At 35.6% G+C, this 10,391-nt stretch overlaps 1 protein-coding gene across 6 annotated transcripts; it reads left to right on the top strand.

Annotated features, from left to right (window-relative positions):
* Positions 1–684: 684 nt before the first annotated feature.
* Positions 685–5,300, top strand: LOC142532860 (ERAD-associated E3 ubiquitin-protein ligase HRD1B-like). Of its 6 annotated transcripts, XM_075639385.1 has the most exons (9): positions 706–871; positions 1,510–2,055; positions 2,134–2,310; positions 2,781–2,930; positions 3,013–3,209; positions 3,416–3,575; positions 4,047–4,299; positions 4,703–4,826; positions 4,907–5,300. In XM_075639385.1, exons 2-9 carry the CDS (start codon positions 1,523–1,525, stop codon positions 4,927–4,929), a joined length of 1,617 nt encoding a protein of 538 aa, XP_075495500.1. In that variant the 5' UTR covers positions 706–871; positions 1,510–1,522; the 3' UTR covers positions 4,930–5,300. The 6 variants fall into 6 exon arrangements, with proteins under 6 accessions (XP_075495496.1, XP_075495499.1, XP_075495500.1 ...); XM_075639381.1 differs by having other exon boundaries at positions 685–756; positions 4,703–5,300; XM_075639384.1 differs by having other exon boundaries at positions 705–871; positions 3,016–3,209; positions 4,703–5,300.
* The last annotated feature ends 5,091 nt before the right edge of the window (positions 5,301–10,391 follow it).

Below are 10,391 nucleotides of genomic sequence, written 5' to 3'. Positions count from 1 at the left end.
TGATTTTGGGTTTTAATTAATTCAAAACTTTGTTTTCTATTTTTTTTTTAAAAAAATCATAGTTTCTGATCTATTCAGTTTTGTTTCAGTTTTTTAAGAAAACTAATAAAGCAAAATAACCAATTTTTTTCATGTTGACTTATGTATTTTAAAATATGACTTAATAATATATAATTGATGTTATACTAAACTCTAAACAAAATTATTTTGTCTTAATAAAAATCTATGAGATCGTATCATAAGATAAGATACACACTATTATTTTTTTGAGTCACTTTGATGACTTTTAAATTTATTTGAATATGAAATCATTTCAGCACTCAAAACTCTCATCAAATTTAAATCATTCAATCCAAATACTACCTTAGATTTTCATTAATAATTGACATCAAAATATATTGTAACACCATTTTTATCAGTCATATTTTTTTTTCTTTTTGTCATGGCTCTTGGATATCGGTTCAGTTTTTCTAAATTTTTTTTAGTTTTTTGAAATTTTCTATTAATTCGATTATTGATGGAAATAATCGATTTTAAATCCGATTTGTTTTATTCGATTTTGATATTTTTAAAAAAATTAGTAAAATCGGTTTGCTGTATAATTTGGGCTGCAACTGAGCCCACTTATGACATGTATGGGCTTTGCATTCGAGAATGACGTGTTACAACCAATCAGCGTCTAGGAAACGAGTAAGCAACAAAGCTGAAACTTCACCGGCCTGATAAATTTCATTCAAAACGGAACAAGGGAAAAAGGTGACGATTTTCGCCACTTGATCGATCCGAATTGCTCCTGCTAACAGATAAATTTCCCCGTCTTTCTCCACAGAATCTGCATCTTTGCCTTAATTTGAAGGTGTATTGTGCGGCGGTATGGTTGTTTTGCTTGACTTTTATTGGTTAAAATCGATGTCCGTTTCTTTTGATCGGGATGTTCTCTTGGGTGCCTGCTTGTTTTTCTGAGTTTCGATTCATATATGTGATTTCAGTTCTTTAATTAGTCGTCATCATTGTCATATTCCCAAAAAAATTTCCCTTGATTTAGGGTTCTCTTGCATATTTGCTGAGCTCGTGTGTGTGCGAGTTTCATGTAAAATTTGGGGTTTTTTTGAAGCTAGTAGGTGTTTTTGTTCTATGCGCTTTGTCAGCTTGTGTGAAGTTGTTGCATTTTTTGTTTGTCTCCTTTACAAACCCATTTTTGATCGTATTTGTTTTGTGATTTGCATTTTTTTATCACTTTTTCCAAATTCCAATTTATTATGGTACTAGCTGCTGGAAAATTGAATTTTTTTTTTGCGATCCTTGATAGAAGAGATGGCTGGGGCTCCCATTTATATTGTCTAAGACTTGAGTCAATTCTGAAAAAGTTGTAACATTATATTTGATTGATATCTTCAAGTTAGTATCTCGTTTCCCTTGGGAAATTAGGAACTCTGATTGTAGCATTTCTGTAATTAGTACCTGTTGTTAGATTCTGGCTAGATTTAATTGATTGATTGTAGTGGACAGGGAACAAATCAAGATGATGAAGTTGAGAACCTATGCCGGGCTTAGCTTAATAGCTACATTGGCTGTTATTTACCATTCCTTTAACAGTAGAGGGCATTTTTATCCTGCAATGGTTTATTTGTCAACTTCAAAGATCAGTTTGGTGCTTCTTTTGAATATGTGTCTGGTTATTATGTGTATTTTGTGGCAATTGACCAAGAAAATCTTCCTGGGTTCACTCCGAGAAGCTGAAATTGAAAGGCTGAATGAGCAGTCTTGGCGGGAAATCATGGAAATACTTTTTGCAATCACTATTTTCAGACAAGATTTTTCAGTGACATTTCTTGGGATGGTGACAGCTTTACTTCTGATCAAATCTTTGCATTGGTTGGCCCAAAAGAGGGTTGAATACATTGAAACTACTCCATCTGTACCAGTGAGATCTCATATTCGCATCGTATCATTTATGGGATTCCTCCTCCTCATTGACAGTATCTTTCTGTACAATTCAATAAAATATTTGGTGGAAACAAGACAAGCCTCAGTTTCACTCTTTTTTTCATTCGAGTAAGTTTAGTGTTACTTATTGTGACACTGACTTTTTTCTCTGAGTGCTGTTATTTGAAAATCATTGTTTCCTTTCAGATACATGATACTGGCCACAACAACTGTATCAACCTTCATCAAGTATATATTCTACGTCAGTGACATGCTAATGGAAGGACAATGGGAAAAGAAGGCTGTCTACACCTTTTACTTGGAGCTTATCCGTGACTTGCTCCACTTGACTATGTACATGTGTTTCTTCCTTGTCATTTTTGTGTAAGTGACCTTCCAGCTAAATCTTTCTCCTGGATGATTAGGGTAATTTAGCTATTTTTTGGATGGTGATGAATTTAAATCTTTTTTTGCTTGTTCATTTTTTTATTTTATTTCTGCATTGCATGATTTTATGCCTCATGTTTATAAAATGGGCAAATCAAGGCTCTGTTCAAATATTATGAGCTGTTGTTTTTGCTACTGAGTCGCAGCAGATTATGCATGCCATCGTATTGGTTCCAAAGTGTTTTTAGTATAATTTGATGATATTGTTTTTCATCATAATACTTGAACTAGTTAAATAGTTTCCTATTAATCTCCTTTCTTGAAATGCATTATTTATTGTAATGAACTTTGAGGATTCTGTTATTCCACTTGTGCAAATGATCATCTTGCGCTTGCTCTAGGTGCTTCTGCTCTCACAAAAATGTTCTGATATGTTTTTTATTTTTTGTTCACTTTCTCACGTCCAGGAACTATGGTGTGCCTCTTCACTTGATCCGAGAACTTTACGAGACCTTCCGAAACTTTAAAACCCGTGTGGCTGATTACATACGTTACCGAAAGATCACTTCAAATATGAACGATCGATTTCCAGATGCAACCTCTGAAGAACTCAGCGCGTACGACACTTTTATTCAATTCAAATTTCTATTTGGCTCTCTTTATATTTTTTACTTTTAATTATTGGGCCTATGTTTACAGAAGTGATGCTACATGCATTATATGTCGCGAGGAGATGACTATGGCCAAGAAACTTCTTTGTGGGCATCTTTTCCACGTACACTGCCTGAGATCGTGGTTAGAAAGACAAAACACGTGCCCTACTTGCAGAGCTCTAGTTGTACCTTCTGAGAATGGGACATCTACCTCTGGATCAAGGGCAGATGGCCATCAGCAAGGTATGATATTCCCACCGTCAATGCTAGTCTTGAATCTTGAGGGCATGTGCCATGAATTAGGCTGTTGTGGTTGAGTTTTGTGATTTTGCTCAGTTTTTCATTGAAAAGCGAGTCAATCTTGCTTATCTTGAAAGAATTGTAAAGTTGCCTTCATATGTTGTCCTGATTTTGCCAAGCTTTGCGCTAACATGGTTTGTGCAACCCAGGTGTCAGTGCATCTGGTACTTCCTCTCAAGCGTCTTCTGCTGGTGTAGGCGTGGCAAATGATAATGTCAGCCAGCATCAGTCTAGACTTCAAGCCGCCGCCGCCGCCGCATCAATATATGAGAAATCTTTTGTTTATCCTTCTCCAAATACACTGATGTGGTATGCACTTTTTTCAAGTGTTTTATCATTTATGTTTTTCTAATTATTTTCGTTTTATTTTTATTTTTGGATCATGCATATTTCTTCTTCTTTAACTCATTGATCTGTGATCACAACTTGGAAGGCATGAAAAACCTTAGCTATGGGGTTCAGAAGTTCTTTCGGTCTTCCGTTTCTGGCTATTCTATTGCATAGATTGCCATAGAATTTATGAAAATTTGCTTCATATTGTCCTGACCATATATTGATAACTTTGGAGAGGATAATCACATCCAAGTGTTAGTTCTATTAGTTAAATCGCTGTGAAAAATGTGTGCTCCGGAGAACTCTGGTGTTGTTATGACGCCTGATCTGGATATCATCTTCCTTTTATATTCATGGGCGGTCTCAAGCTTGCGGCATTTCATTGTTTTTCTGATGCTAAGAGAGGGGGTATCTAGAAGACTGCATTAAATGCTGAACTTCTTGCAGGTCAACTGGATATGCTTTACTTCCTCAAACAATTGGACGTTCTAGCAACACATCAATGACAAATGATGCTGCTGGAACCTCTACAAGTGGACTGCCTCAACAGTATCAGTTTTTAAACACAACATTTGCTCAGTCACCACAGTGCACTTTTGTCCCTTCACAGTTTCTGGGTTTTAACGGGCAAGTTGGGATAGGAAGCGCATCAGAGGCACCACTAGATTTACAAATGAAATTGATTGAGAATCAGATTGAGGTATGCTTTATTTTTTTGAGCAAGATGTAAAAATATTCAGTCTCTTCATTCTACAAAGGTGCTGCTAATCTATGCCTTAAATTAATGGACTTTTTTAGTCTGTATGCATATGTATCTTTTTATTGTTGGACTGGAAGATTAGATGAATGAATAATCTATTTTACTTGTTAGAATTATTCCACCTCTTTCCTTTATCTATTTTACTTGTTAGAATTGCTTTTGTAAAGATTATACTCGATCTTGATCTTGATTGCTATTGTGCTACAGATTCGTGACAAATCGGCCATAAAAACAATAAGTTTCTTCTTCAAATATAACGCTGCATCATTATTTACTGATACATATGATTTTCGTGGAATTTTCATGTATTATTGTTTATTTTGCATCCTTTTTCTCTTGGCAGTTTCTTCAACTGCAGCTCCAGCACCTACAGGCGTCAAATTGTGAAAAAACAATGGATCAAGGCTCATCTGATGTGAAGGGGAAGTCAGCATCATCACCATCTTCATCTGTTGTCGACTCTACAAGTGAGACTGGGAATCCATTATGTACAGCCTAATACACCTTGCTCAAATACATATTTTACAAGGAGGTGAGTTGTGTGCAGATACAGAGGCGACAATTCAATGAGCCGGGATTTGTATTTATTCGGTGCCTTGAAATTGATAGGAGTTCCAATACTGTGTACCAATGTCTCATAATCCTATACAGAGGTGACAATTTAATGAACCTGCAAACATGGTACATACCAATTTGTTTTAGGAGTGCATTTGTATCAAATCACTTGACATAAGCAACTTCAGTCCTTTTTCATCCTTTGCTGTGGAATAGATCAGGTTCTTCGAGTTTCCAACCGGATACATTGCTTTTGGTTCCGTAGTCTACTGGGGAATGTCGAACTGCTACCCAATTTTCTTTTTTTTTGTTTGGACTAATATCGATTGTATGGATAACGGATACAACTTAATTCTGCTCGAGCTCCCCCAAATTTTCAAATAGTTCGTCTTGTATCTGAGGTAATATCTGAGTTTTCATACTCATCAATGAGACACCATTCAGGGCTAAAAGATGTGTTCCGTTAGCAATGAATCTGCATCCATGACCTCACTTTAATTCTCTGTTACGTTAGTAGAGGCAAAACCAGGTGATTATATATATTAAGTTCGTGCTCGATTCAAAGTTTTAATTTTTTGTTTCCGGCTCGAAAATATGAGCTATGCTCAAAACATTGTAACATGTTTGTGCATTATTTGAACCATTACTTAGAAGACACAATGTCTCGACATGTTTGAATTATCAAACAATAATTTGAGTTTGAATTTAATTCAAAAAAGTTCAAGCATGTTTAAATTTAACTTAAGTCAATAATTTAAAATATACATTGTGTGTCACCGATAAAAGGTGGGAGGCGTAAATAATAGTAGATAAGCAAGAAGCTGGAGCATCTCGTTGTTTTCTCCGCATGTGGAAAAAGGAAATCCCATAACCAAAAGCTCAATATTTAGAAGCCAATATTGGAAATCTGCCACAATGTCAAGTGTCTTAAAAATTGAAGAACGGGCAAACAATGATCTGGACACTCTAATGTAAAGCTATCTGAAACCATGTGGATACCAAATTTTCAAATATTATTGAAGAGCCTGTTAGGCAATTGTTGGGTCGAAATGTAGTGTAAAACTGAAACTATGAGTACGTTGTAGCAAAATATGTTGTAATAGACTCTGTAACAAAGGCATAAACAAAATATAAGTCGAGGCTATAATTTAAATTTATCTCCTTAAGACGAAAAGTATCGTAAGAGTTTTTATGGAATTAATAATGTTTGAAATTTGAATATAGATGCGACTAAAATCACACGCACTTTAAAAAAAGCACAACAAATTTAATTAAGATTGTGCTTTGGAAATGACGGAGTCATAGACAAGTTAAGATAGACTACAGAACCACGATGTTTTTTTTATTTTTATTTTTTCCACTTTTAGGATTTTTTTTCAATTGAGTTTCATGTTTTATTATTGTATCCGACACAAATTTATGAAAGTATTTAATAATAAATATCCTTTCACATTTGCCCGTTTATTTCGTTCATTACTCATTTATTTATATATATATATATATATATCATCATCATCATTCACAAAAAATAAGTTTAAAATGATTGAAACCCAATTTCCATTTAATCAACTTATAAATTCTTTTATAAACATAATGTTTGATCTTCATCTAACTGTAGCCACCAAATTCCAACTCCTTGAAATTTGACTATCTCAACGTGAATACAGAATCCGATACTTGTGTGACCCTCAATGGTTCAGGGATACAGCTAGCCGTGAGTTCACATCTTCATGTGATTCATAATAACATTTATTCTTATTCGAGTTTATCCTATTTAACCCATTCTTTACATCAATTCCTTGATCAAGAATGTCGAACTCATTTCTGATTGCACCCATTGGATCATGGTAAGAGCGTCTAATAGTATCGCCTCATGATTTCCTAAGTATCATTGATAGTGCATGCAAGAACCTTTAGTCATGGTTAGCATACAGTACGGTCCCTTTAACACATATCCTGATCGAATCTGTAACCATTGATATATCGAGAGTTGCATATGAATTCGATAACGATGCGATTTATCTTTGAGTACTAATAGTGCCATGATATGTGTAACTAGAAAAACACATTTTTCTAAAGCACATTTCTTGATGTGACCATAAACTCCTTGCACTATTAACTCATCAGATCGCAAAAGATATCTTCACCTGTAGGCGAATGATGAATCCTCGACTAGAATGCATTTGCTCCTACGTATTTCGAGACTATACCCAACCTCGCCACGATGACCCTTGATGGAGTCAGTAAACAGATCAAGTGCATGCTAGTACGTATACTCACTACATTGTGACGGGTCAAAGGACTAATGGTGTACAACCATAACTGCAGACTATTCCACTCGATAAGTGAGAACCATTTGGACAGTTCGAGGGAGGGTTGTTCAGTGCATCATAATATTATCTGTAACTTACCGTACTTTTGAACATACTTAAAATTTACGGAAAATAAAATTTTTTTCCTTAAATAATTAACAATATCTCAAAATACACTTGTAAATAAAATGCTTGATCAGATATTTGAAATGTAAACGAACTCGCAACAGGTACTTGTTTAAAGCAACATAAAGTAATTCGTTAAAATCAGAGAAAACGAGTTCAACATGCATAAAAATCCTTAAACTTAAGTGTTCCTCGAGTTAGTCCTCCGCCCAGTCCGAGCCATCTCACTGGTCTCCGCCTCTTGTCTCCTCAAACTCGTCCTCACCTGTATCGATCAAGTCTAGTGAGTCTGAAGACTCAACATGTATAAACTGAGAATAACGAGTAATACGTAATAAATCCACATGCATTTTAAAGTAGTCCATACATACTTAAAAACCTGAACATACTTACATAACCATAGACGTGCCATCATTTCATAAACTTTTTCATAAACGTGCTTGCAACATTACGTACTTAAACATACATAATCATCATCATTTTGCGTAGAGATATGTTTCAAAGCAAGTGACCCATAACATAATACGCCCGATCAGACTAAACCACAGTATTGGGATTGACAGGGATGTCCACTGCCACATACATAAGATCTCCGGTCATGCTTTATCGGGTGGATTGGTCCCTGGTCATGCTTTATCGCTTCCTAATCCTGATCAAAACCCGATCCTGCTTTACCGGGGTGGAGAGGTCCCCATACACGTTCTCCGGCTTCCAAACCCATTCATAATTGGTCACAAGACAAATCGCATACTTAAAAAATATAAAATATTTTCTTTTTTGCACGTCGAACATACTTACATAGCGTTGAGGGCTTCGTTGGATCTCGCTTGGACTACTGTTGCACATACATACTATTACATTATTCCAAAAACTTAAAATTTCATAACTTAACCGTACCAATCAAACTCACCACCGAAGTAATTAAATAACTTATGACTTTTTAGACCACTCGGGACTTGACCACGTTTAATCAACATACTAAACCATGACCTCGAATCCCGATACAATCTTGATATGGAGTATGAACATTTCCCAAGTAATGGAAGACACGAACCTCGCTTAAACCATAGTTCAACGTTCCCTATTCAAACTTCGTAACGTTTAATCTAACCCTCACTATGCTTGGACATCCCGACATACTAATACCCAAATGAAGCATAGCACCTAAACTCGAAGCTCAAAGTTCACTGAACCAGCGCCTAGGCGCTGAGGTGTAGCGCTGCAGCGCTTGGTCAAGAGCCTAGGCGCTACCAACCAGCGTCGCGACGCTACCATGCACGTAGCTGCAGCGCTCCAAATGCAGCGTTGTGGCGCTAACCCTGCGCGAACCAAACCCCAAAAATGTCATCTTCTACCCATTCGCTTCCCTGTGACTTCTAATGTAATCAAACCCATACCGACTCGAACAAAACACCGATTAGCGTCTGACCACATCCATTACATACCTAAATGCGACAATGATCACCTGGCGATTCCCAACCAAGCCTGCAACCAAAAAACTCAAGCAACATGAAGAACATATTTTTTTAACATCACAATTTGAGCAGTCACACGAGAATGATCATAACTCACTTGTTTCTTGTTCGAAAATTACAAATTTACTGTCAAATCGAAAATATAAAAACATAATATGTTTTATGTGTGGAAAGTTTTTCCAAAAAACCGACCGAAATTTGCAGGATTCAAAATGACAGCAGATTCGGTTTTTGAGATCTAAAAACTTGTTCAAAATCGTTTCGACCATTTTTTCTCAAACTTTGTATATCATAAATAAATTTTTACACACAATATGCTTCAAAATACTTAATACGACAAAATTGATGCAGAAATAAAAGAATATACATTCTTTTGCGTTATAACGCTCGAAGATATCGAATACCGACGCAGTGGATTACGGGAGATGATCGAGGACGCTTGCTACACAATTTATTGCAAGAAAAAGGACGTAAATCTCCAGAAATTTGCAAGAAATGGTGGCTGCTGAAAGAAGGTTTAAGAACCCTAGCTATTCTCCAAAATTTGGAACGTGTGTGCGTGTGTTGTGAGTGTGCTTGAGTGTGGTTTTGTTTAGGTGAAAATTGTGCTTAATTAACTAATTAGAGGCTAAAGAAATGTTTAGTTAAATAATTAGTGATAAAATAATACTAATGATAGACTTAATTTAATTGTGGTGATGATAGTCAAAACCAGTAAATTGCGTTAGTAAAACCAGAAGATAGTATAAAAGCAGAAGTTCTCGTATCATCTTAACAAAGCAATACATTTCGAGTACTTATATGCTTAGAAAAACAGAAGCAGAACTTGACTTTTATTTAGACAGAACCTATCGATCTTATATTAAATGTTACCGTTACTTTACCTAGTACAAGTATTAAATGCATCATTAATGCTGAACAAAGTCATTTAATACGCTTTACCAAATATGGTATGAAACAAGACTGATTGTTCTGAAGCTTTTTGCAGAAATCTTTTTAGGTAATAAACCTGATCCTATCAGAAGTCAAAGAAGCCATTTTGGTTATAGACGTTGGATTCAAGACTTTTATAAATACACAAGATCAACTACGTTTATAGGTTACCAATACCGAAACAACGATTCAACTCTCTCACATACGTACGTCAATTTGAGCACTCAGAACTTCTTATCATTTTCAAGCTCAATATACAGAAAAGCAGCACACGCTTCTCATTAGTTATCTGATCTTTTGAGATCATATTGTGCTGACTGTTTCTTACTCTCTCTACAATCGTATTCAAGTTAATATATCTTTGAGAAGAGTTTGTAATCTGGAAAAGTGTATTTTCTAGAAATTTACTGTATTCATATTTTCGTGTTGAGAAACTAAGAGTTTCAGTAGGCGAAGGATAAGTCCTGCTGAAGTGGGTGTGTAAAAGTGTTGTACTGTAAAAACCAAAGTTTTTTAAGTGATACCTTCTGGAAACAGAAGAAGGGGAGACGTAGAAGATTTTATCTTCGAACTTTCATAAACAACCATTGTCTACTGCCTACTGTTTTTATTGTGTTTCACCGTACTCCAT

Source organism: Primulina tabacum, chromosome 18 (assembly GCF_025594145.1).
Source record: "Primulina tabacum isolate GXHZ01 chromosome 18, ASM2559414v2, whole genome shotgun sequence".
Taxonomy (NCBI): Eukaryota; Viridiplantae; Streptophyta; class Magnoliopsida; order Lamiales; family Gesneriaceae; genus Primulina; species Primulina tabacum.
Note: the sequence above shows the minus strand (reverse complement) of the source record. Positions and strands in the feature narration are given on the sequence as shown.

What these genes read in the sequence shown, in the direction of transcription:
- LOC142532860 (XM_075639381.1), top strand. Translation starts at nt 1,523, where the DNA reads ATGATGAAGTTGAGAACCTATGCCGGGCTTAGCTTAATAGCTACATTG. An exon ending in TTCTTCCTTGTCATTTTTGT is followed by an intron (nt 2,311 to 2,780) that starts GTAAGTGACCTT and finishes TCTCACGTCCAG; the next exon opens with GAACTATGGTGTGCCTCTTC. An exon ending in TGATTGAGAATCAGATTGAG is followed by an intron (nt 4,300 to 4,702) that starts GTATGCTTTATT and finishes TTCTCTTGGCAG; the next exon opens with TTTCTTCAACTGCAGCTCCA.